This window comes from Monodelphis domestica, chromosome 8 (assembly GCF_027887165.1).
Source record: "Monodelphis domestica isolate mMonDom1 chromosome 8, mMonDom1.pri, whole genome shotgun sequence".
Taxonomy (NCBI): Eukaryota; Metazoa; Chordata; class Mammalia; order Didelphimorphia; family Didelphidae; genus Monodelphis; species Monodelphis domestica.
In genome coordinates this window covers 4,336,779-4,363,888 of record NC_077234.1, presented here as the reverse complement: position 1 = coordinate 4,363,888, position 27,110 = coordinate 4,336,779, and the positions used below count along the sequence as shown (strand labels likewise).

General features: G+C 45.7%; 2 protein-coding genes across 6 annotated transcripts in view; one reads left to right on the top strand and one right to left on the bottom strand.

Moving 5' to 3' along the window:
- Positions 1-4,340, top strand: part of PLAAT1 (phospholipase A and acyltransferase 1) — a 17,103-nt gene extending 12,763 nt beyond the window's left edge. For all 5 annotated transcript variants that reach the window (XM_056807805.1, XM_056807807.1, XM_016424699.2 and 2 more), the window contains 3 exons: positions 549-687; positions 2,398-2,666; positions 3,963-4,340. In XM_056807805.1, the coding sequence (XP_056663783.1) occupies positions 549-687; positions 2,398-2,666; positions 3,963-4,064 (510 nt within the window). In that variant the 3' untranslated portion in view covers positions 4,065-4,340. The remainder of the gene's footprint in view (positions 1-548; positions 688-2,397; positions 2,667-3,962) is intronic.
- Positions 4,341-7,005: 2,665 nt separating this feature from the next.
- LOC100014232 (probable cation-transporting ATPase 13A5) overlaps positions 7,006-27,110 on the bottom strand; it is a 52,560-nt gene continuing 32,455 nt past the window's right edge. Inside the window, 2 exon segments of the mRNA XM_056807750.1 lie at positions 7,006-11,245; positions 13,138-13,194. Coding sequence (XP_056663728.1) covers positions 10,964-11,245; positions 13,138-13,194 — 339 coding nt within the window. The 3' untranslated portion in view covers positions 7,006-10,963.

Here is a 27,110-nt window from a genome sequence, read left to right as displayed (position 1 = left end):
TTGTCCATCTCAGGAGCTGTCCCCGGTGTGTGATTAGCAGCCAGTGCACTGCATGCCACAGACTGCTGATGAGGAATTCCTCATTTGGGGGTTGTCCTGCAGGGATGGGGAGACGGATTCTCGCTTGAGTGGTCCTGGATATTGCTCGAGTCCCTCAGCATTCTGAGGCTTGATGCCTCCAGCACAATGTTATCCACAACCCGCTGGATGCTCTCTGTGGGATTTCGGCCTCTCCTGGGGGCTCACCCAGCCTTGGTGTTCGGCACGTCCTCCAGGCCAGCACATACCTGCTTTTCTGTCATGCTTGAGATGAACAGTGAGAGGATCCCTAGGAAGGAAGAAATGAATTCCAGATTTTAGCCACACTGATCTGTTTGCCGAGTGAGCACTCTGCCCCCGAAATGCCTTCTTAGAGAAAGGAGCCGAGCGAGGCTTGTGAAGGAGGAATGCCAGGGCGCACGGCCTCAGAGGCTGACTGCCGCCCTTGCCCTTGGATCAATTCCTTTGAAGGGTATTTCCAAGGCTAAACTCTCGATTTGTCCTCACAGATGGCATCAAATGACGACTTTGGTACACATTACCCTGGGAATCCTCAGCCCGGGGACCTGATTGAAGTCTTTCGTCCGGGCTACCAGCACTGGACTTTATATCTGGGTGATGGCTACGTCATCAACATGGCCCCAACAGGTGAGAGCTCAGCCCAGTTCCTTCTTTTTACAAAGTGTTGTCACTGAGAGCTATTGTTTGTCTGATACCTCCATTTCCCCTGTGGCTGTCCCCCTTGCCTTGACTCAGAGAACCAGCCTTGGAATAAGAAGGGGGGAAAAGACCACCAAAAAGAACCGACAGGGCAAAACCCAAAACTCTCGTGTGCTTTGAATTATCCCAACCCCACGGCTCTCCGCCTCTGCAAAGAAGCAGGAGCAAGACATCTGCTCAGGCTTTGGGGGGTCCAACTTCTTGGTTATAATTTCACAGCATTCTGTTTGGATTCCATTGCCGTGGTTCTTTCCATTCATATCATCATCATTATGTGTGTTGCGTTTTCTGGTTCTTCTTACTTCACTTAGCATCAGTTCATACAAGGCTTTCCATGATTCACTCACTGTATTCGTTGTTTCTTACAGGACAGGATTAGTCTAGTCTATTCACATACCACAACTTAGTTCACTAATTATTTATTTCCCTTGAGTTTCCCATAGTACGGGATTATGGACTTTGGAGATAAAATAGATCTTAGACTTCAATGAGACCAACCTTCTCATTTTAAAGATGAAGAAACTGAGGCCCAGAAAAGTCACATGACTTTCCTCAGGTTCCATAAGGAGTAAATAGCAAAAATCATGATTGGGTCTTAAGTCCTTTGACTTTACCCAGATCCAGCATTCTTTCCATGTACCTCCACACATCACATACCTTTTCCTAGCATAATGGGAAGAGTAATCTCATTACCTTCCACCTGAAGTTTCTCCTTGAAATAATCAGAATTGAAGCAGCATTGAAAAAGGAAAAACAATGAATAGGGGTACTAAGCATTCACTTCCTTTTTAAAATTACTTATTTATCAACCTCATTATTATGTTGTTAGGACTTTATTATTAACTTAATATTGAATGTCACTTGCCTACTCAAGCTTACTTTGCAACTACTTAGACTTAACTTCCTAAGAAGCATCTCAAATGGCCCAGCAATTTGTCAGGGCTTTTCTCCAACCTGGAGCATCCATTCACTCCCCTCTCCTGTCCCTCACATTGGTGTGTGGGTGCTCAGCTCTTCTGGTTTGGTTTTTCTCCCAGTTTTCTTTCACAGATGTCCTTCTGTGCTGCATCAGAGGGTTGCATCACATGGTGATGCTCCCATGCTATGACTTAGTTAAGCATGTTCTTTACAAATAAGTCTGCTATGAATTGGATCTGTTGTTTGTTTTGGCTTGTTTTTCCTGCCAATGATCCTGAGTGCCTTACATAAGGACCAGGCTCTCCTGGATCAGGATCACTAGGACCTACATTCTGAGCGCCAAGGACATAAATGAGATCCCAAGGATATTTATAAAGTGCCTACTAGATGCAAGGCATTTTATTACTACCCTGAAAGGAGTGAGTGTGTGTGTGAGAGACAGACAGACAAAACAGATAGATACAGAAGGACAGAAAGAGAGAGAGAGAGAGAGAGAGAGAGAGAGAGAGAGAGAGAGAGAGAGAGAGAGAGAGAGAATTTCCTTAGCTCTGCAGTGGTGGAAGAGTAAGAAGTGTAAGCAGGGGCCTTTTTAACTCTCCAAATGACAGTTCAAACCGGAGGGAGGTGGCAAGATCCAGGGTAGATTGGAGGCCAGGCTGGGTGTGGAGTCGCTGCCCCTCAGAAGTGACTGACCTCTTCCTTTGTGAAACCTCCCTTCAGACGACAGCTCACCGGTTCCCTTTACAAGCGCCAAGTCTGTATTCAGCAAAAAGGCCTTGGTGAGGATGCAGCTCTTGAAGGAAGTCGTGGGCAACGACACTTACCGGATCAATAACAAATATGACGATGTGTACCCTCCTCTGCCGCTGGATGAGATCATCCGCCTGTCGGAATTCCTCATTGGCCAGGAGGTGTCCTATGACCTGTTGGTCAACAACTGCGAACACTTTGTAACTTTGCTCCGATATGGAGAAGGAATTTCGGAGCAGGTAACTCTCTCGGCTCATCACCACTCTTGCTTGTGTGCTTCAAAGGATGGATACCTTTACTGGAGATGGGGAAGCTCCAAAGGCCCTGGGGAAAACCCAAGAGGGGAGCAGGAGAAAGTGCACTTCTTAAGAGAGAAAATAAATGACTCATGTAGTCTCACAACTAAATAAGGGTCTGAGACAGGATTTGATCTCAGGTCTTCCAGACCTCTTACCACTGTTACATTTAGTTATCCATATGGCGATGAGATCGATGGAGATTGCCCTTAAGGATAGAGATGGCTGAACTTCTTTGGGCAGAGAGAGGGAGTAACCCAGAGTGGCTAATTTAATTTTTTTTTTGGAAATTTTTATTTGATTAATTAATTTAGATTATTTTCCCATGTTTACAAGAGTCATGTTCTTTCCCTCCCCTCTTCCCACCCCCTCCCATAGCCAAGGAGCAATTCCACTGGGTTTTACATGTGTCACTGATCAAGACTTATTTCCATATTATTGATATTTGCATTAGGGGGATTGCTTAGAGTCTACATCCTCAATCATACCCCCATCAAACCACTCGATGGAGCACTTGTTTTTCTTCTGTGTTTCTATTCCCACAGTTCTTCCAGAGGGGTCAATTTTAGTTCTCCAAGTGAGAAGTTAACTTGACAGGATAGCGAGCACCAATACTGGGACTTAAAATTCCTATAAAACTCTTTTATTCTGTCTTAGAATCAGTTCTTAAGAGAGCAGACCAGCAAGGGCTAGGGTTAAGTGACTTGCCCAGGGTCACACACCCAGGAAGTATCTGAGGCGCCCTCTGGACTTCAGGTCCAGCACTCTCTCCACTCTGTTGCCTAGCTGACCCCAATGTTGACTTTTTAGGAAATTACAAAGGAAATTGGTCCTACCAGACATGGCCTCAAGAGGGAATCCACCCAGTCTTGCGTCTGATTTCCTTTATTCTAAGACACTCCCTCTCCCCCTCTCCAAGGTTCCTCATAGTCAATGGAACATGCCAAGATATGTTCCTCTAGGTTGACCCAGCCTTAAGAGCTAGCCCACCACACCACTTTGTTAGTGTGAGCTACTCACTGGGAATGCACTGACCTCCAAGCTCTCCCTCGGGGAACTCAGAACAATTCCATGGTCTTCACAGAGGCAGGAAGCCCATAGTAGAGAAAACTGTCTTGAGCAGGGCTGGAGGAGCAAGAAGGTGGGGGGGGGGGGATGGGGAGGATCAGGTGGCCACTGGGAGGACCGCTGGTCTCCTCTTCCAAAACCACCATATCCTTTCACTTTCTTTCCTTACAGGCCAACCGAGCGATTGGTGCCATTGGGATTGTAACAGCTGCTGCCAACGCCTTCTCACTCCTTGGCTTGTTTCCGAGCAAACAAAGGCAAAAACACTATTAACAATTTATTGGAGAAATCTTAAAACTGATGCAATTGTGAGAAAATAGCCAGCCAGGGATGAATTAAACCTCATTTTCACTAAGTCATTGATGCCCCCAAACCCAGGGTCTCAGTGACACCCTGGCTGTGCCGTCTCCCTTGCCCAGTTTCCATGTTGCGGAATGCTGCTGTCACCCTGTGCTGAAGGGCTGTGGGTCTTCAGGGGTGGGGGATGGGGCTCCTCAACCAGGGCAACACTGGAGGTTTAATCATAAGAGACTATTTTCGTTTCCCAAAGGTGGTTTCTTTGTATTTATTACATCTGGACCTGCTATGGTCTGAGAGGAAGCCAGCCCTTCAAGTGGTGACTCTTAGAAAGGAGGGCAGTAGATAGTTGGTAGTGAAAGATGGCCTGGCTCTCCAGAAATCACTCAACTTTCGGCTGAGCTCTCTACCCCTTGGGTCCCTTTGGACTCCAAACTCTTAAGTCTAGAAGACCAAAGCACAGTTTGGGAGGGAGGTCCGCCATTTTGAGCCATCTTCCCCTTCCCATTGTGAAGCTAGTTCCAGGAGCTTTCTCTGTCCCTGTGGTGGGAGGGGCCCACCCCCAAGCCCAAAGTGCCTTCCCTCTTGCTGGCCAACTCAGAGGTTTCTTCAAAGCCAAACTTCTTGATCTGGTGAAGGAGATGTGATAACCTGGGGATCAGGAGATAGCTGGGTTCAAGCCCCACCTCTGACACAATCGCCAGTGGACCATCCAGACTTAGCTTGGAGATCTTAAGGGAAGGGAAATGAATCCCTCCTCCACAGGCACTCCTTTCCATTTCAACCTTCAATGGGCCTCCTTATAGGCCTGTCAATCCCAGCTGGGAGAGACCTAGGCAGTCCTTGAATCCAACTCCTGCTTTCTTCAGATGAGGAGCCTGGGGAGGTTAGATGACTTGTCCAACATGCCCCAGACATTAAGTGCCAGGAGAAGGATTTGTATACAGGCCTGTGACTTCATGTGCGCTGGCTTGTTCTTCCATCCTTTGCTTCTAGTTCTGACCTTTGGAGATAAGCAAAACTGGCCTGAATCCCCATCCTCAGACCATCACCATCCCCTTAAGTTTTGTCTTCTCCAGACTTTATGCCCCTAATTTTTTCATATGCCTCAAAGGTCTAAAGAAATGTCAACTGTGAATAATGACACTCTCTTTCAAAATAACCCACTAGACAACCTGATTTCTTCAGTGTAAAGAACTTCCTAGCAGAGGAAATTTTCTCCACTCAGGCAGGTTGCTGCCATCTAACCAACTCATCATCCTAATGAGGTATCTGGAACTGGGGTGTGAATACCCCAAGAGAAGCAGAGCAAGGACCCCTGAGGCCACACATTGCCTTAGAAAGCCACCTCTAACATTTGCTAGGCTCTATCAGATTTGGATTTATTTTGTTAGTTTCCCAATTTCACATTAACCCAGTGTAGGACAGCAGTGTTTGACATCTCTGGACTGGAGCATCGGATCCCACAGCCAGGATATATCCGAGACCACGGTCTCCAACCACATCTCCCTGACTCCATCCTCTAAGCACCAAAGGGAGGCCAGAACAGGACAGTGTAAAAACTTGTCCTCAGTGCCTTTCCATGTGCCCCTTCTATGCTTTTTCAGCTCTCCCAGCCACCATGGAGCCATTCCCCACCCCTTTGGCCTCAGCGTCAGAGCCTACCTTCCAGGGGCATTGGTCCATGCTTCAAAATGTCACCTCTCTCCTCCACCCCAATCCAAACCCCACACCCTTTGGACCCTGATCCTAAGACACCTGCCAGGGAGGCGAGCAAGGACTGAGGACGTCATGTTAGCTGACAGATTAGCCCTGCCACAGCTTGTGGCCATTCTAGACTGGAGAGCATAAAATTGGCAACGAGTACGATAATAATAAACTGACGGTTTTATGGCAAAGCACTTCACATTCATCAGTTCATTTGACCTTCAGGGAAGCTGCAGAGATGATCACACAGCCCCCCACACACACACACACTTATAGGTGAAGAGCCTCAGATTTGTCTGTGTCCACCCAACTGACAGTGAAGTTACAATCTCAGCTCTCTCTTCTATGCTGTGCTCAGTCAAAGAAGTGAGATTCTAAAGATGGATTTGGTGCCGATCTATTTTGGGGAGAGTCAGGGAAATATGGAGAGGGTTGTGGCCAGGAAATCTTCCGGGCACCTGTCAAAGATCCCCCTTCTGGGAGGGTCCCTCTTCCTGCATCTCCAAATAAGCCGGCTCCTGGCTCAGCTGGCGTGTTTTGCAAACTCGCCTAATTATAGCCCAGGCTTGGTTTTCAGGGCCCTTGAGCAAGGCTTCTGGGGTTTCAGCTTCCTTCCCAAGCAACTAGCTTGCTAAATCGGTCCCAGTTTTGAGGCAGCTACTTTGTCTGGCTTTTCTCATGTTCCAGGTATGTGCATGACATGTGTTATGGCTTGGTGCTACAGGTTACCCTTTCTGATAGCGATCTAGGTGACTGATGAATTCGAGGTGTTGATGGGTTCCTTCCTTTGGATTCATTTCATGACAGGTCCCTTGGTTGAGTTGAGAGAGCGCTGGTCTGGGTCACAGTGGCCTTGTTCTAATTCTGCTTTGGATTCTCCCTAGTTACATGTCCCGAGCATGTCCGTAGCCCCTGTGAGCCCCAGGCACCCCTCTAAGTCCGCAGGGTAAATAGGGCATATGAGCAGACCGTGTTTCATTGTGAGATCTGAGAAACAATGTCCTCCTTCAGAGCATCACAAGGTGAGTTGTTTTTATTCAAGTCAAAAGGCAAGACCCGAGAGCCATGTGTATACAGAGAATCGGGGCCTCTGGGCTCCCCACTGCTACTCTTGCCAATAGAGCATCCCAAGGGGATCTCACTAGTCATACAGTCCAGCCCCCTCACTTTACAGATGTCCCCCGGGTGCTCAACGTTCCCCCTTCAATGCAAAGAACTCTGGCCTTGGCATCTGTGAAGATGGGATTAACTCTTCCCTGCCCATTTTCAGACTTATACTGACCACTTGGGGGACCCTGAGGAATTCCCTTCACCCCTCTGGGCCTCAGTGGAATGATGATTCCTTCTAAATGATCTCTTCCAGCTTTAAAATCGATGGAATCCTTTGATATGAAGCGAGGTGGTATGGGATAATGGAAAGAACCAATGGACATGGGCATGAGTTGCAGCTTTGCTTTCTCAGCAAATCTCCCTCTGTGAGCCTCATTTTCCACATTGTCAAAATGGGTTATCATATGGAAAACATTTTGCAACCCCCCAACTTTCCAATAATGGGGGTTCACAGGTAACCTCAAGCCCTCCCTTTCCTGGAGGCATTATTTCCCCAGATTAGGAACAAGGGGCCCAAGTTCTTGATCTTGGCTTTGAGCACTGCTACTCTTCTAAAGTATGGGCACACTGGGTGGAGGCGGGTGGGGGGGGCACCAAGAGAGGGTTGGGTTCCTACAGGTATAATTCAGCCTTGGGAAACTAAGCCACCATTGATTAAAGGATCATAGATTTATGTCTGGAAGGGACTTCAGAGGCTATTGAAGCCAACTTCCCTGAGGCCCAGAGTGACCTGTCCAAGGTCACACAATCTTAAGGGTCTGATACAGGATTAAGCATCGATCTTCTTGCTTCCAAGCTCAACCTTTTGCTCTTCTGCCCCACCTCTCATAGTGTGACAAAAGAGAATATTTCTCTTCAATAGAGGAATTCTCATCGATGCTGGGATTGAGTTAGGCAGATGGGACCAGCGATGAGGACCAGCTATGAGCTCATGCCCAGGAGTGCCAGGACTCCTAGAAGATGTCCCTTTGTCCTCTTCGGAATACAGAGCATCACCCTGAATGAAGGGTCTGTCCCTTGAACGTGAATATTTATCTCTGGGTGCTGCTGCATGACTCTGAGTCATAGAATGCCAGTCGATGAAAAACTTAAGCTGGGGGCACCCCCACAAGGATGGTGGGTCTGATCAGGCTGGACCACGTTACCCATCAAGACACACAGTAAAAGCCACATGAATGATGTCATCAGCGAGATAGAGGACAGAGAGCTGGGATGATGAGACAACAGGAGCCGGAGGAAGGCTCCTGGCACGTTGCACAGAGCCCCTGTGGATGGTGCTGAGGGATGGCATGGACAGGAGTTGCCCAGGATAAGAGGGAATCACGGATGAGCTGCAGCCTTCATCACTGGAGAGAATTCCCGCATCGGGGAGTCTGCTGAATGCTTAGGTCTTTGTCTTGTCTTTATGGCCGTTGGTGTCTGTGCGCTATGAGCTTGTGTCAGATGTACCAGAGGGAGACGTCGATTCTGTTCTTCCACTGGTGAAGATCCAGAGCTATAGTGCCAAGAGGCTTCCTGCTCTGGTCGGGCAGGGCTTAGCCTGGATGCTTCCAAGGCCCCTTCTAGTTCTGTGATTCGGAGGGAGAGACTGGCCACCTTGGCCTGCTAGTGAAGACGGGGGGCGACCCAGGGATGGGGGAACCCTAGGGGACAGACTCCAAGGCCACGAGAGGAGCCTATAATTTAGTAGAACATCAAATCATTTAGTATCTGATGAATTGACTGGATTTGGACATGGATCATTGGAAACGCCTCTAGAGATGTTGTAAAAAGAGGAATATTAGCCAGGTGTGGAGATACACAGCTGTGATCCCTGCTGCCAGGGAGCTTGAGACTGGTGGATGATTTGAGCCCAGGACTTCTGAGGTGCGATTGGGCTAAAGCCAATTAGGTGTCTGTACTACAGGGATATTCCTGGAATAGGGAAGACGGTTGGGGATGTATCAGGCTGCCTTGCTGCCTAAAGAGGAGTAGACCAGCACATTAAAGCTCTCCTGTCAATCAGGTCCACTCGTGGCTGCTATCCTTCTAGCCAAGGTAAGATAGAGAGAACAAACTGAAAAAAAAGGGAAAAAGCATGAAAGGCAGCTTTCTCCTAGGTAAATGGTCTCATTCATCCCAATTTAAGCATACATAGACATCTTGTTCCTTTAGGATGATACAGTAGATAAATAGACTCTTCAAGACAAATTTATTGGAGGACATGTGCAAAAGTCACCCAAGATGGTCAGACACACAAGAGGGTTGCAATCTGTATCTTTGGAGGGAGTACCAGCATTGAGGAGGTCACAGATCTACCCACTGATGGCAGAACTATTTTTTAAACTTCTATTATATTCCATCACTGCCCTATACACTAGATTTCAGAAGGATAAGCATCAAGCCAGGCCAACAATGCCAAACTTGGCAAAGTGCCCTCTCTCTGTCCTGCTCTCCCCAGGGAAGCCTTGAGAGGTGCTCTCCTTTTGTGGGGTGCTTAAGTGATTCTGCCCAGGTTAGGGCTGCATGCTGTTATGGGCTACCACATGAAGCCTGACAGTTTCCTTGACTTTTTAATACATTCTATTACAATTGAGACTGGACAGAAGGGAGGATCTATAACACCCTTGGAATTCCATTAAGAAAGTACCCAACACCTCCCTACCCTTTGACTCAGAGAGCCCCCTACTTGGCAAGACCCCAGTGAGGTCAAATCAATTAGCCTCTAGTATGCCTCAATACTTATTCCAATCCTCTTGGGGGGTAACAAAGAACTAGAAGTATAGTAGATACCCATTGAGCAAGGAATGGGATAAGCAAATTGTGGTGCCTGTGTATGATGGACTATTATTGGTCCACAAGAAACAGCAAATATAATGAGTAACATGGGGGGATGTCTTAGATGAACTAATGTCCAGTGAAGTAAGAAGGGCCAGGAGAGTACTAGACCTAGTGACTGCCACAATGTAAATGGAAAGAACATCCCCATAAAATGAAACAAATGCAGTCCTTATAATGACTGAGCCTGCCTCAGAGAGAGAGGGAGAGAGACAGAGAGGGAGGGAGAGAGAGAGCGACAGAGAGAGAGAGAGAGAGAGAGAGAGAGAGAGAGAGAGAGAGAGAGAGAGAGAGAGAGAGAGAGAGAGAGAGAGAGAAGGACATCTTCCTTCTCTGCAGAGATGAGGGCCTCTGGGTGTGGATCACCACATGTATGGTCAGACTCAGCTAAGGTATTGGTTAGTTTTCAGGAGCTGATCGAATTTTCCTTCTCTTAAAATTCTTTGTTACAAGGACTGGCATTCTGAGGCTCAGGTTTAAGAGGAATTTACTTGGAAATGAAGATGATGTTAAAAAAAAGGTCAGTAACTTTTTCATTGAATACTATCAAAGGGAGTTCTTCTAGACAGACTTTAAATGAGAAAAGGAGGAAAGCAGGACCCTTTTTATTTGAAAAAGCACATGTTCCCACAAATAATACAGCGAATGATGACAATAATAGTAGCTCACATGTATACCTCTTTAAGGGTTCCAAAGCCCTTTCCATATGCCACTTGAGCTGACAATGACCCTGGGAGAGAGGCGTTACTACCTCCATTCTACAAGTGTGGAAAAAGGTTAAGTGACCTGCCCAGAGTTGCATGGCTAGTTCCATGGGAAACGGCATCTTTGAGACCCTGTGATGCTTGAACCAACCCTTAAATTACTCCTTGACAATTGTTAGTCCAGTGACCAAGTACAACCCAGTCCTGTTTTGGCTAATGCTCATAAATGAATAGTTTGGCCACCCAAACCACATGATTCTGTAGTAGTTATTCAAGCACTGAATAAACTTTATTAGAAGTAAAAAAAGAACTCTCCAAGAGACTCGCTATCTGTGCTAGAGGACGGTCACAAGTGGCGTCTGTCCCATCTTCTGTTGGAAGAGGCTGAAGGGACAGGGAAGGTCCTTTCGGAGCCTCCGATGAGGAAAGCCCAAGAACAGGTCAGTCTCATCCCTTCTCCTCCGGGTTGTTTGTGATCAAGACAGATGCTTCTCCTCCACAGGTCAAGCACCATTGTCTGCCAATCTCTGACCTGAATCACGTCAAGTTTTGGCTTCCAAGTCGGGTCCAGAAATGCTGCTCGGTGACGTGCCCGATGACTTCAGTGGCCTTCTGAATGGGGGTGGGCTCACTGTTTTCATGGGCAGGATTGCTATAGAAGCCGTTTTTGCCTTCTTCTGAGTAATCTGTCCTATTCATGGGGGGCCAGCTGGGGTCCTGGGCTAGCTTTCTCTGCCATTTCCTGTACTGACTCTTCGAGCGCACGCCCCATTTCTTCTTGATCAGAAGCCAGAGCTCTCGGTTCTGAAGGATGGCATCCTGCCAAGTCAAGGGCCTTTACTGACTTAGACAAAGGAGACAGACTCTTCTTTCCATCACCCACCCCCTTTGTCCCTCCCTGCTGAGAATGTCCTTCAGCCCCACCTCCCGTGGTGATAGCATCCATGAACAGCAGCCCCTTTCCTCAGGAGTGCGGAAGGAGTGCTCCTTTGAAAGACTCTCCCAAGCCAGCAGCCCACCCCTCTCCCTGCTCCCCCTTCCTGCCCCCAGCTGAGGCAGCCCTGAACCTCAAGTTGGAAGATAAGCTCATTGGTCCAAACGGGATCCCTCCACAACCAGCATTTGGAGACTTGGTGAGGAGAAACCCGCTGCCCTTGAAGACAGCTCAGTCCCTCTGCTCCCCTGATTTGTCAGGGACCCACGGCCCCTCTTTGTTTAGCTTTTGGGATGCTCTAACGATGTTAGGGAACCTCGTGTGGACACAACTTGCTTTTTCACATCCAGCATAACACATCCCAGACTAAAAACTGGAAACAATCTTGTTTGGGATGGGAAAATCTTCCTTCAAATAGGGGATGAGAGAGAGGGCTGTGGTCCGTTCCCTCATCCATCCCGACACACATGCCTGTCACCTGTTAGAAAAAGGCTATGAGCTGGAACTTGGACCGGTTCTCACCTTATCTAGCCCATGACACGTTCTAGTAACATCTATGTCGTGCTGCCTTAGCTCCAGCTCTCTCCTCCCCCACTAGGCACATAAACTCCCACTCCTGGGACCCAGACTGACCAGGGAGCTTTCCCGTGTCCAGTCCCGGAGCCAGCCACTCTGCCACATTCTGGCCATTGCTGTGCTCCCCTTCCCTTCCAACTCTAACGTCTCCAGATGGGCCATCTTCCCCGCTTAGAATGTAAGCTCCTTGAGGGCAGAAGCCAGCTCGCTTGTATTGGGACCCCTAGTGGAGGGCACATAAGGAGCCTCAATAAAGCCTTTCTTCATTCCTCCTTTGCTAAGCCCTTCCTCAGAGATCAGTCTCAGTCTCGGGTCTCTTTCTCCTTCCTTGAACAAGTAAAAGTCTCAAGTTGGACTTTAGAAGACTCATTGGGAATGGCAATGTCACTGCACTCCCTGTGAGACCCTTATCTGCTGGGGCTGGAGAGGTGACCTCCCAGTTCCCTTCTAGCTTTGAATCTCCCGACTCTGAACGTTTGTCTGTGAATGGAGGAGAAAAGACCTGGGACAGACCGAGACGTGGCCCTCACCACCTCCTCTAGTGGAGGAGGAAGGAGGGGTTCCGAAAAGACATGCCCGTCTTCCCTCTAATTCTGGCTTCTGTTCCTTTAGGTTAAAATGTCCAAGGCAATCCAATCTCCCAGTTAAATGCATGGGCCTCCAGTGGGAGCACCACTGCTTTGGATAGTCCTGCTTTTCTCGCTTCGGCGGAGTTCCTAGCTTCACTCAGGGCTCTGGACGGGCCTTCACCTCTCTTCTAGATAATGAAGACCTTTTCTAATCTTCTAGTTGGCGAGGCTTCCTTCCCTTCTCTCCCCCCAGCCCCAGCCTCCCCTGAAATTACTTTGCATTAACTTCCTGTAGATGGTTCCATGCATTGCCCTGTGCACGTTGCTTCTCCAAAGGCTCCTTGAGGGGAGAGGAGCTGTTTCACTTCCCCGTGCCTGGCACACAGTAGGAGCCTAATAAAAAATGGATTCAGCCAGTTGAAGTTTCTCGGAGACTCTCAGGAGAAGCATCCCCGTTCCCTAACCCTGAAATGTCAGTGAACAAGTGGCGATCTTTGGGGAAATTTGTTCCCTAGAACACGATCCATTTTTGAATGCCTTGCTGAGGTGAAAGGGTCCGCTGAGAAGATCTTATCCCTCCCCCCCCCCACACACACACATCTGCTTTTCTTTCCCCCAGGATCTCGGCTCACCTCCACAAAATATGCCACCAGAGCTGAAATCCTGCATGACAGGACTGTTGGGATGAACTGTTACAAAGGGTAGCAGGGCTCAGTGTTACTGAGTTGTTGGGTCCCATTCCTGTTGGGAGAGTTTCAACCCAGAGCTGTAACTAGCAGGAGGCCAATGAGGCTCCGTCCCCCAGACCCACCACCACTGGGGGAGGAAGGGGGAATCCTTCCTTTGCAAGACGACTTTCATCCCCGTGCATAACTATGGCTCTCTAAGCCCATATGACTGCATTGTTCAATGGTCCCAGCTATCCCCCAGCCTCCAAGGTCCCCTTATACGAATGCCCCTCCTCCTTGGGGCCCTTCCCCCCCCCCCAGAGTGAGTCCAGCCACCCCTCCATGGATCCAAATGTCTGAATCCAAGGACAACTGCCACTCTCGCCCCACCTGTCCTTCATCTCCCCAGTCCCTGCCTCCCTGCCTCGATGAAAACCTCCAATTAGAGTAACCAATACAATAGCAAAGCCTTCTCTTCAGAGCACCCTCAGATGGTAGACAAAGTGCCTTGAATCCTCTCCCTTTCAAGCATGAGGCCCAGAGAGGTGGAGAGACTGGCTCAGATTCACACAGCAGTCTGTCGTAGGCGTTGGGTCTTCTGACATCCAGACCAGAGGGTCTACACCATACCACGTGGACTCACCATGATGCTGCGAGAAGCCTTAGGAGCCGAGGGACACTGCTATTTCCTGGAAACCAAAACTTACTTCAAACTTGTTCCTGGAGAAAACCAGGCTTGAAAAATGAGTCAGGTAGTGGAGGGGAGTGCGCTTTGTTTGGAAAGTTATGTTTCAAGCGCCTCCGATCACCTCCATCTTTAAAATAAAAGTCCTGAAGTCTTTGGCTTCCTGAAACAGAAAAGGTTTGGGAGAGAGCTAGAAATCCCCCAAGTATGGTTTTTGTAGTCAAGGAGAAGTGACCCCCATGAGTGCCCCAAGTCTACATGGCAATCCCATTGTCTTTTCATCCCTGCTGGGCCAAGGGTAGTCAGCAGAGGTTGGCAAAGGCTGATGGGGTGAGGAGGGAGATGGGTGACAATCAAGGGGCCTGGATCTCCAGGGTCCTCTCATTGAGGAACCTCTGAGCCACTTCAGAGCTTCAGGGGGTTCACCACCTGGCTTTATCCAAGGGGAAACATTGTCTTTATGTCACTTGTTCAATGTTGTGAAAACAGTGGAAGAATAAAGGATGCAAGCCCTTCCCTTGAGAAAGGGGACTGAGCCCCCTCTGCCTTTGTATGTCCTACACCCATCCGGTGCCTAGGAGGTGCTCAATGGATGCTCACTGAAAGGAAAAACCATTCGCAAGAGGATGGTCCACTGAAGCATCAAGTAGCCCGTGGAGGGAGGGACGTTGTGCCTCCCCATCCCCATTGCTATTACCCAGCGCAGCGATTCTTCATCTTTTCCCCAGTGTATTGGATTCATCTCTAACTAGTCTTCTGGCACCAGTCTTTCTTTCCCTACTTCCTATGCTGGGACTTCAAGCCACAAGCTTACGATGAACCAGAACCAGCCCTCTCCCCGACACGCATTCATCCCCCACTGTCTTTTGTTCCATCGCTAGAATGGAAGCCGATTCTTCCTTTCTGACTGTCTTCAGCGCTTCGTACTCTGAGCTTACAAACAGGAAGAACCCAGGAACGATTTCAGAGTTAAGCTGCAATGTCGTTCTCCACCTCCGCAGCCTGCCGTGGCCTCCTAAGCCTGTAGCACCCAGGCCAAGGCGCAGATCTTAGCCTTCACAGCTTTTCACAGCAATCTAAGTCTACCCCCACTAGGCTGCCCCAGCCCCACCTTCCCCAGCTTGCTATGTCTCCCTCTCAGACGTCGCTCTGGCTACCTTGGATTGTCTTCTTCTCTCTTCTTTACCCTACCCAAACTGACCTGTCTGGCACACCCACCTTCATTCCCACTTCATTAGTGGACGTTTCGCTGTGGTCACCCTTGTCTTGGAGCCCCCCCCGGTCTTCATGAGTTACATTGAACCCCTTCCTCCCCGGCACACTGTTGCCCATGTTGGATATGAGTGTCTTCTCTTCCCAACACTCATCCAAGATGAAGGCCATGTTTTAGTGAAACATTCCATTAAACCCTTTGCTTATTCAAACTGTGGCCCAGATTCAGGCACGCCGTGGCTCAAAAACCAACCAAACCAACCCAGACACCCCTGACCCACGTACTCGCGCAGTAAAGAGCTCAGCAGAGTACAATCATTAGTCCAGGATGCAGAATTTTGCCCTTCCATCTCTCCAACCACCCCCACAACATCGTTTTAGAGGGTTCTACTAAGTTTCCTCTTAAAATGATGATCAGAAAAAAGTGGGTGAGGGTTATCTCTTGTAGAGGGTTTTTTCATTTGTTTTAGAGCTAATGAGACAGAAGAAACTGTTCCATTGAAACCTGCATATCATTTGCAAGAAAAGACTTATTGATGGTGTGAGCACTGTAAAGAGAAAGGATAACAATATCTGAGTCATAAAAACCACCAGTCTTGCTGAGTCTTGAGTTCCTGATTTATGAATGGGGAAACTGAGGCCCAGAGGACAGAAGTGACTGGTCCAGAGCCAGACAGCTAGTAAGGAGTAGAATTCAGATTTGAATCCAGACCAAATACCCATACTGCTGAATGTATTTATAAAAAGATTAAGAAATACATAATCATTGAAGAGACTGGTGGTGAAGTTGGGGAGGAGGGACACTGCAGATGAGATCTGGGACAATGACAATCAATGATGAGGCAAATAATCCTCCCACGGATCCCCAAGTTGGCCCAAGGTTTGAAACTAGGTTGAGCACTTACTTCCATTGCACTATATATCACTTGAACGTCAGCAAACATAAGAAAATAGGGCAGAAATGAGCAGGAAGGAACACCCAGAGATCACTATGTTACTCGGGGAAGACAAAAACAATGTGTAACACACATTGGGGGTACACACGGAGGAGTCAAGGACTTTGGGGCAAATAGCTGGTCCACTGCTGAGATCGCCTTTCCTTCTGTGCATGTGAAAAGGCCAAGGGCCCTTGAGAATGGTGTCCTGAACGACAGTTCTCAAGGAAAAAGTGCCAGGGCATCTACACAGAATATGTGATGTGCAAAATCTCCGGGGAACTGACCCCCAAAGAAAAGGCCAGAGCTATTATGCAGAAGGTAAGTGGTGCAAGAATGATACTAATGGACTGGTAGCGATGCTAGCTGTGACAAATAAAAGTAAAGCAAGTTGCTCTGATAAAGTCCTCATTTCTTGAATATATAGATAGCCGAGTCCAATTTAGTAAGAATACAAGTCATTCCCCAATGGATAAAATAGTCAAAGGACATGAACAGGCAGTTTTCAGATAAAGAAATCAGAGCTATCTCTAGTCACTTGAAAAAAGGCTCTAAATCACTACTGATTAGAAAAATACAAATACGAGCAACTCTTACTTATCAGATTGGCTAATATGATAGAAAAAAAGGAAAAGAGAAATGCCAGAGGGGACGTGGGAAAACTGGGACATTAATGCCCTGCTGGTGAATTGTGATCTGATTCAACCATTCTGAAGAACAGTTTGAAACTGTACCCAAAGTGCTATCAAACTGGGCATACCCTTTGACCCAGCAATAGCACTATTCGATCTGTAATCCAAAGAAATCTAAATAAGAAAGAAAAATATAACAAAATATTTATAGGTGTTCTTTTGAGGATCACAAAGAATTGGAAATCGAGGGCATGCCCAATAATTGGGGAGTGCCTGAACAAATTGTGGCATGTGATTGTCATGGAGTACAATGAGGCTATAAGAAATGGCAAGCAGGATGATTTCAGAAAAACCAGGATTTGCATGAACTGATGCAAAATGAAGCGAGCAGAACCAAGAGAAGAGAATCCATTGTAACAGCAATAATGTACAGTGATCAATTGTGAATGACAGCTATTCTCAGAAATACAATGTTTCTAGATAATTCCAAAGGATTCATTATGAAAAATTCAACCCACCTCCTGAGAAAGAACTGATGGAGTCAGAATGTAGACTGAAGTATACTTGTTTTTTCACTTTATTTTTCTATTTGGGGGACAGACTGTGCTTTCTTTCACAACATGACTCATATGGAACTATATTTTGCATGACTGCACATATACAACTTACGTCAAATTATTTGCCTTCTCAATGAAGAGGGGAGATGAGGGAGGAAGGGTATTTGAAACTCAATTTTTAAAAAAGTAAAAAATTATTTTCCATGTAAATTGAGAAAATATTTTCATAAAACAGTTTATGAAAGAAGAAATGCATACCATCAACAACCATATGAAAGTGTGCCAAATTATAAATGAGAAATGAAAATGAAGACAAATCCAAAGTTTTACTCACCATCAAACTTGCAAAGATCATAAAAGATCAATTGTCAGTGTTAGAAGACAGGAATACAAAATGTTGGTGTTACTGTGAATTGGCCCCATTGTTCTAGAAAACAATTCTATGTGACAAATTGCTAAGCTCATACCCCTTTACCCATGATTCTCTAATTAGATTTGTACTCCCTACGGGAATCGATGATGTCTTTTAAAAGTTCCCAAGCATACCAAAATATTCAAAACACCATTTTTAAAGCAGCAAAAAAAAAAATTGAAAATAAAATGGATATACATTAAGGAATGGTTGGACAAATGTCACTGTATATAATAATAGACTATTAAACCATAAGTGAGGACAAATATGAGTGATTCATAAGAAACAATGAAATAGGTTTCCGAGGAAACTAGGAAGATCTTCATGAACTGCTACATAGCAAAGTGAGCATAAGCAGGGGAGGCTGTTTGAAGCCTTGTAAAAGTGGAGGTAATTTTGCTCTTAGAACCTAATATCATCAGTTTCTCCAGCACTATCTGCCTTACTCGTAGCAAAGTCCGTGAATACCATGGTCCACAACTGCTTCTTTCTAGTGATGGAAATGAAAGAGTCCCTCTTCCTTCACCTGCTCTGGTCCCTCTGATAGGACACAAGTGGGGGGGGTAGCATTGGACTGTCCTAAGTTTTTGCTTGGTGTTTTCACTGTGAAGGGAAAAGTACAAGAGAGCAAGCTGAAACCACGAGCACTAACCAAACACTATGTGTCATGCACTGGTTCTCTGAGGCCAATCAAGTCAATTCCTCAACTAGGCAGCATTCAGTGCTTGCCATGCCAGGTATTATACCAGGAACTAATCCAAAGGCAAAAGGAAGTCCCTCCTACCCTCGAGGACACTGACTCCTAAACACGGGGGAAAGTCTGTGCAAAAGACAAGGAGACTAGACTGACTTATGTGTGAAGGGGAGGGATGAGAAAGGTAATTGGTGGCTGTGAAGAGATTGAAGCACCTCCCAGAGAGGAGTCTGTTTTTGATCTGAGGGGTATCCCTGGAATAGGGAACCACTGGAGTCAATGCAGGGTTGTAGGAATGGTTTGGCAGCTAGGTGAAGGATGGATGGGAGAGGACAGCCAGTTAGAGAGCCATTGAAATCATTATGATGAGAGAGCATGAAGGCTCGCCACAGGAGGGTGGCTAAGGGCAGAGACACAAGTGGATGGGCATAAGAATGTTGGAAAGGAGGAAATGCCAAGATTTGGCAATAGATTAGAAACAAGAAGTGAGTGCAAGTGAGGAATCACGGATGATGACAAGGCAGAAAGGGTGCCCTCAGTGACTCCTGGGGAATTCAGAAAAGAAGTAGATTTCAAGGGTGCATAATTGGTTCAGTTTTGCTTTCAAGATGCCTGAAAAATACCCAAGTGAGATTTCAGTAAGCAAATTAGGGCAGAGGACTAGAGCTGAGGAGAGAGACAAGGGCTGGACCCATAGCCATCTGCAAAGACATCCTTAAGGAGCCCATAGGAGCTGATGAGAGTCAAAAGAGAATTCAGGACCTAGTCTTAGGGGCCACTCCCCAGGCAGGGGGGATGATATGGTAGAAGAGCCAGAAACAGGGACTGCAAAGGAGCATAATCCCCACATGGCATGAATTTGAGGCCCTTCTCCAGTCAGGTGGTTTACCTCTGAGCCTGTTTGCTCTTGTATTTAAGCAGTGTTTTGGATTTTTTATAATTTCTTGATTTCAAATGTTTCCTCACCAAAATAAACATCCTCAGGACATCATACCATCTCAGAAGAACTGAAACTGTCAGAAACTCAGAAATAAAGCTAAGGGTAGCCAAAGAAGGACTGAAGTTTAAGAGGGTACCCTAACCTCCCAAGGAACAGAGCCTACCTATAAAAAGGTAGGGAAATTGAGCAGATAACAACAAAAAAAGCCTAACTATAAAGAAGTTTTTATGGGGACAAAGAGCAATGTACAGACACAGAAGAGGACAATGAAAGCAAAGCAAACACATGCAAAGTTCAAAAAAATATATGGATTGGACACAGCCTCTGGAAGAGCTCAAAGAGGACTTCAAAAAACAATTAAGAGAGGCAAAGGAAATGGAAGAAATGAAAAAAGGAGACCCAAAAACTAATGGAGGAAAATCAGGCCTTAAAACTTAGAACTGAGCAACTAGAAACTAATGATTTCATGAGAAATCAAGAAATGACAAAACAAAATCAAAAGAATGAAAAATCAGAAGAAAATATGAATTATCTCACTGAAAAAACAACTGACCTGGAAAATAGATCCAGGAGAGACAATTTAAGAATTATTGGACTACCTAAAAGCCATGAGCAAAAAAAAAAAAAAAAAAAAAAAAAAAACAAAAACAAAAACTTGGACATACATAATACAAGAAATTAACAAAGAAAACTGTCCAGATATCCTCAAACTAGAAAATGAAATAGAAACTGAAAGAATCTACAGATCATCTCCAGAAAGAAATCCCCAAATGACAACTTCCAGTAATATAATAGCCTAGTTCAAGAGCCCCCAAGCCAAGGAGAAAATATTGCAAACAGCCAAAAAAATTCAAATATCATGGAGCTACAATCAGGATCACACAGGACTCAGCGGCTTGGATCAGAAGATATAGGATATGATATTCAGAACGTGAAAGATCTAGGTTTACAACCCAGAGTCAACTATCAAAAAAAAATGAGTATATTCTTTCAGAGGGTGGAAATGGACATTCAGTAACATAGATTTCCAAGCAAGGGGTAGCTGGGTAGCTCAGTAGATTGAGAGTCAGGCCTAGAGATGGGAGGTCCTGGGTTCAAATCTGGTCTCAAACACTTCCCAGTTGTGTGACCCTGGGCAAGTCACTTGACCCCCATTGCCTAGCCCTTTCCACTGTTCTGCCTTGGAACCAATACATGGTATTGATTCCAAGGTAGAAGGTAAGGGTTTTAAAAAAAAAGATTTCCAAGCATTCCTGAGGAATAAGCCAGACCTAAACAAAAAATTTGAAGTCCAAACACAAGACCCAAGAGAAGCCTAAAAATGTAAATAAGAAAAAGAAAATTTAAGGGATTCATTAAAGTTAAAATCTTCTTATTTATACATGGAAGAAGGATATCTGTAATTCTCAAACATTATTCTTAGTAGTAGAGGCAGATAGAAGGAATATATTTAGAAAGTGGGTGGGGAAGTAAGCCGACTTTTATATGACATAAAAAATCAAGAGATGTAAAAGGGGATTACATTGAGAGAACGGGGAGGGAGAGACAGAATAGGGTAAATTATATAACATAAATAGGTGCAATAAATTATTATGGGGAAGGGGAGGATGAGAATGGTGATGGGCAATTCTTAAACTTTACTCTCATTGTAACCAGCTCAAGGAGAGAAAAACAAATATACTCATTGGGGTATAGAATTCTATCTTACCCTACAGAGAAGTAGAAGGGGACTAAGACAAAGGAAGGAGGAGGTAACGGGAGGGAGGGGAAGTAGAGGGGGATGGTAAAAAGCAAAAAAACTGGTGAGGAACAGAGTAAAAGATGATAGAGCAGAATCAAAAGGGAAAACTAAGATGAAGGACAATATGCAATTAGTAATCATGATTGTGAATGTAAATGAGATGAACTAACCTGCAAAATGGAAAAGGATTAAAAAGAATGCTATCCACATCTAGAGAAAGAAATGTGGGTTTAGAAGTGCAAAAGAAGAGCATATGATTTATCACTCAGTTATATGGGTATATGATTTGGGGTTCTGGCTTTTAAAAGATTACTCTATTATAAATATGAATAATATAGAAATGGGTTTTGAGTAATAAGGCGTGTATAAACCAGTGGAATTGCTTGCCAACTCCAAGAGGGGGGAGGAAAGAGGGGAGAAGGAGAATATGAATCATGCAACCAAGGAAAAATATTCTTAAAAAATAAAAATTAAAAAAGAAACAGCAAAAAAATAGACCTTTTTATAATTGGTGCTAATTTTCACTTAGTGGGAGAAAAATTAATGAGATTATTTTCATAGTAAAATGGTATTTCTATTGATATGTATTTATAGTAATGATACTTAATTATATTGTGAAGAGAAAATAAAACCCTACATGGTTAAATGTGGTAATGAAATTAAGCAAATTAGCAAACACAAAAAATAGAATAAAATAAAATTCATTAGTTTGCCAAAGCCTACAGGAAAAAAATCAAGAAAGATTTATGCATTGAACCATTGCAAAATGTAAATGCCAAACTTCTAAACTGGAATTTCCAGAAATTGGACAGAAGGTTGTATCAGAATGTTTAGGTTCTAAACTTGGCTCAGCTTTCTTTCACTGGCTGACTTTGGGCATCTCCCTGGACCTCAGTTTTCTCATAATAAAATTTGGGGGTTGGACTAGATGGTCTCTGAGGCCCTCCTCTGAGGATTTAAGTACTATGATGCAATGGCCTCTCTGGACCTCAGTTCCCTCTTGGATGAAGTGTAGGAATTAGACTGGATGGTCTCTGAGGTTCCTTCCAGCTCTAGAACCATGATCTTCTAGCGCCATCATCAAACCTGTAGGACCTTCATCGCCATCTATTGGTAGAAGTCTGCCATTCTAATTTTAAGGGAGAGTTAGGTGGGCAGTGAGCCCAGGAATCCCTCAGCAGCCTTTGAGCTCCTTTGCTGCAGTGTGGAATAGTAGAAAGCCTTTCCAGTCTCCTTGTCTACGACTACATGGAGCATCGATGTTCTCTTGAAGGGAGCCAGGAAAGACCTGGGCACGGACTTCTCTGGGACACTGCTGAAGCCAGGCTGCTAGATCCTTGCAATTCCTGATCATTCAGCGCCCAGGAGCCTCAGTCCTGCACATTTTCTGCTGCAGTTGCAATGGACCACATGTCTCTCTATGGCAGCCAATGCTGAATCCACGTGTGGGAAGTGACCACACAGGTGGGTTGTCCTGGCAGACGCCTTCCTGGACTGGCCTACTTAATAAAGCTATCACCAGCATGAGGGAGGCATGTCCCAATAATGAGGGATCACAGAGTCATAGTGTTGGGGAATAAACATTGAGTAAGTATCTACTATGTGCCAGGCACTGTACTAAGTGCCTGAGATGCAAAAGAGGCAAAAGGCAGACAAATGTGTACAAATAAGTTACATACAGGATAATGAGAGACAGACAGACAGACAGACAGAGACAGAGAGACAGAGAGAGACAGAGACAGAGACAGAAAGAGAGAGACAGAGACAGAGACAGAGAGAGACAGAGACAGAGAGAGAGAGACAGAGAGAGAGAGGGAGAGGGAGAGACAGAGACAGACAGAGACAGAGACAGAGAAAGAGACAGAGAGAGACAGAGAGAGAGAGAGACAGAGAGAGAGAGAGAGAGAGAGAGAGAGAGAGAGAGAGAGAGAGAGAGAGAGAGAGAGAGAGAGAGAGAGAGAGAGAGAGAGAATATGTTCCAAGCATGGGAGACAGGGAAAATGCCCAGAGCCCAGAGACGGGAGTATCTTGTTGGCAGAAGAGTCAGGAGACAGTGCCACTGAACAGAAGAGCATGCATTGAGGAGTCAGATGTAAGAGGACTGGAACCATAGGAGAGGAAGAGGTTATAAAGGGCTTTGAATGCCAAGTCAGGGGGTTTGTCTTTAATCATGAAGATCACAGGAAGCCAGTGAGGTTTAGTGAGTAGAACTTGAGGAAAATCCCTTTGGTAAAATGGAGGCTGGACTAGAGTGAGGAGAGACTTGAGGCAGGCAGACCCTCCAGTAAAAATTATAATAGTCCAGGTGTGATGTGGCGAGGATTCGCAGGGGGCACCAGAGGGCAGGTAGAGGAGAAATATTATAGAGATGAAATCTGCAGAAATGAAATTGACAAGAGATGATGCAAAGACAAAAGGGATAAGGGATATTGCATAGGTGAAATAGAGGAGAGATGCAAGTAAAATTGATGAGAGGATGAAAGAAAAGCTGAAACTGACAAGAGATATTTCATAGGTGAAATTGACAAGAAAAGTGATGGTAGTGAAACTGACAAGAAATATTGCAAAAATAAGATCTACAAGAGGTGTCACAGAGTTGAACTCCAAAGCTTTGGCCTGGGATTTAGGGATAAGATACAGCAGGACTCCAGGTTGACTCCTACATTGGGATCCTGAGGGTCCTGGGAGGACAGCAGTGCCCGCTATAGTAATGAAGGTAGAAGAAGGACTTAAAGGGGGAAAGAATGACTTCCATTTTGGACATGTTGAGTTTCAGAAGTCCATTGGACATCCAGTTAGAGATGTCTAAAAGGCAGTTGAAGATGCTAGGTTGGAGGTCAATAGAAAGGTTGAGGCAGGATAGAGAGATTTGAGAATCAGCAATGCAGAAACGGTTGTTATATCCATGGTTGCTGATGAGATAGATGACTGAAGAGGAAGCCTGCCTGAGAAATTATGTGACAAAAAAGAAGAGCTGGATTTAGGGTGAGAGGATTTGGGTTTGGAATAATATCTTTGTGATCTCGGGCAGTTCACTTCTCTGGAGCCTTGTAAAATAAAAGGGATGGATCTGATGACTTCGAAGAGCCCTTCCAGCTCTATACTATGATCCATGATCACCTTGTCCATGAACCTATACATCTTGTAGCATAGCAGGCATGTTGACATTTGGGAAAGTATGATTGAGGTATTGCATATATATTCATTTACCAGATACATGGTCAGGTCAGTGAATAATCATTGTATAGACAGTCCAAAGGGCAAGAAAATTCCTGAGCCACCCCAAAGGCCTAGCTCTCACCTTATCAAACCACATTCCTTTGAAAGGCGCATGTCAGGTTAATCTCCACCTCTTTGATCTCATCATTGTCAATTCAACCAATGTTAAAACCTATGTTATGTTACATATTCATGGATCACCTTCCAATCCACATTCCTGGAACTACCAATAAATACTGGGGAAAGAGCGCTGATGTCTTCCTTACTTCCCTGGATCTTCAGAGTCTCTCTGTCTTAACCTTTTCCTGCTGATCCTTATCTTTCCTTGGGACACTGTTGCCTCCATGCTTCCTATCAAGGAGTTCTTACTCCCACATGTTTTCTTATTTCTCATATTTTCTTTAATTAATTATCCAAAGGAAAATATTAAGGAGATAGCACCTCTCCCCATATGTTTTACTGGTTGTCTTTGAGTCTCTTTTATTCACCCATTCCTTAGTCTCCCTTCTCCTTCTCAGGTTATTGCCCACAGGTAAAAATTATATAGCCACGGCAGGACCGGGTTGTTCTACATCTCCTCAATTACCAAAAATTCTGCAGGAGAGATTTCACACCCTCGTTTCCTATTTTAATAGCAACTCCTTGTAAAAGTCTTCCTTCTAGTCAGTTCAGATCTATATCCTCCGGGCCTGATTTCAAACGAGGTCACGTGGAGGCCTTCAGAAGCATTTGGAGAATTGGTGTTTTAGAATCATAGCAACAGTAACCGACAATTATAGAGCACTTACGTTTTGCAAAACATTTTACATCCGTCATCTCAGCAGGCCTCAGTAGGTCACTTTACAGATAAAGAAGCAGAGGGTCAGAGCGCTTCAATGTTTTTAGTGCCGCCGTCAGCATCCCCGCCCCCTTTAATTGACTTACATGAATGATGTTGGGTTGGTTCTGTTTTTAGTTATAGATGCGCTTGTTCCCCTTCCCTTCTCGAGGAGAGTGGGCATTCGCTCATTCTCAGCCTTTGTGTCCCCAGAGTCCGGCCTTAGCCCTGGCGGGTCCAAGAGACACACCTGATACCAGTTTGCTAATTCGTTAATGGCGGATTGACTGGCCAAGGGGGAGGCACACTCCCCTGACTCCCTCCTGGCTGGAAATCTGGCGTCCTTCCTTCTAGACCAAAAACCCCCATGGATGGCCTGCGTGTGGCCTCAGAGGACAGCTTGGAGTTCCGGGTGCAGAGCACAATACACAGTCACAGCTACATTCGTATTGAGGTCACAGCCATAGTTATGTTTATTTCTAAAACTACCCACACGGATATGGGAACCCTATTTTATGCATGTAGGGATAAACTATGTGTATATACAATATGTAAAATTGTATCTCTACTGCAACCCTGAAAGGTAGGTGCCATTCATTGCATTTGACAAAGGCGTAAACAGAGGCTCAGAATGGAGAAGTGACTCGCCCTGGGTTCCACAGCTAGTATTGCTTTGGGTGGGATTCAAACTCAGGTCTTCCCAATTCCAAGTCCAGCCCTCTAACCACTACCTTACCCGGCTCCATTCCCTACCCTCTGGCCTAACATACATCTTACTTTGCAACCCCTTATTCATCCAAGAACGTCCCTCTAAGATCTTACCCCATTTTCAGCATCTCTCAGCTGGCAGTTCACAGATGGGTGCCTTCGATGTACCCAGCCTAGGCCTCCCAGGTGGCCATCATGATCCCTGAAAGCCAATGATTCTCCTAGAAAGCCCCTGTTGGGAGTGTTCCAGGGGCAGAACCAAGATGGCAGAATAAAGTAGCCATGAGAATCCCCTCCAATAACACCACAAAATGAATACAAGGTGAGAAAGAACCAACAAAGAGACAGCGTGAAACAACTTTCAAGAAAAGAAAAGCCCAAAAGGTGGGCAGAGAACATCTGGGGGCACCAGGATGAGAGGGGAGCGAAGTCAGCAGGAGGCTACAGCAAGGAGTGAAGAGCAAGCCAAGAGCGAGCCCGGCACCCAACTCACATCTGCTGTCCCCATTTTGGAGCCTGAGTCCAAGCCAACATCCAGACTCTAAGACCCTGCCTGGGCAAATAGAGGCCCAAGCCAAAGCATACCCCTTGAGGTTTCAAACTGTGGGGAAGTCCTAAGTTCTAGCCCAGGGCAGTCTGTGCTGAGGTGGGCTGATCCATGCAGGCCAAAAGTGAAGCCAGGAGTCCCAGTCTGGGCTTGGAGTGAGGACAAAGATCCCAGTTTGAGCTAGTTGGTAGACTCAAAGGGGGTCTGGATCTTTTTTGCCAAAAGCTTGGAATAGAGCTCCAGGAGAGGGCAATCAACTGTGTGTCTGAGTAGATCAAGTATACAGTGAGACCAAAAAAAAACTTATACCTGGGGGCAGCTGGGGTAGTTCAGTGAATTGAGATCCAGGCCTAGAGATGGGAGGTCCTAGGTTCAAATCTGGCCTCAGACGCTTCCCAGCTGGGTTACCCTGGGCAAGTCACTTAACCCCCATTGCCTAGCCCTTACCACTCTTCTGCCTTGGAGCCAATACACAATATTGATTCCAAGATGTAAGGTGAGGGTTTAAAAAAACAACTTATCCCTAAGCCTGAGGCTAGACTATGAGGTCCCTGATCTGATCAAGGTGAGACTTATGCCCAAGCCTGAGGCAAATCTTTAAACCACTAGCATCTCAAGGGTGAATTGAATCAGTAGTGGGAGGAGACTCTTAGAGCTCTCAGCCCTCGGGCTATCATACCATATGGAAAAAACCTAGAGAAAAAAGCTAAGGGCAGCATCAAGGAAGGACTGAAGTTTAAGAGGGTACCCCAACCTCCTGGAGAACAGTCTACCTATAGCAAACAACAAAAAACACCTAACTCTGAAGAAGTTTTATGGAGACATAGTCTTTAAAAAG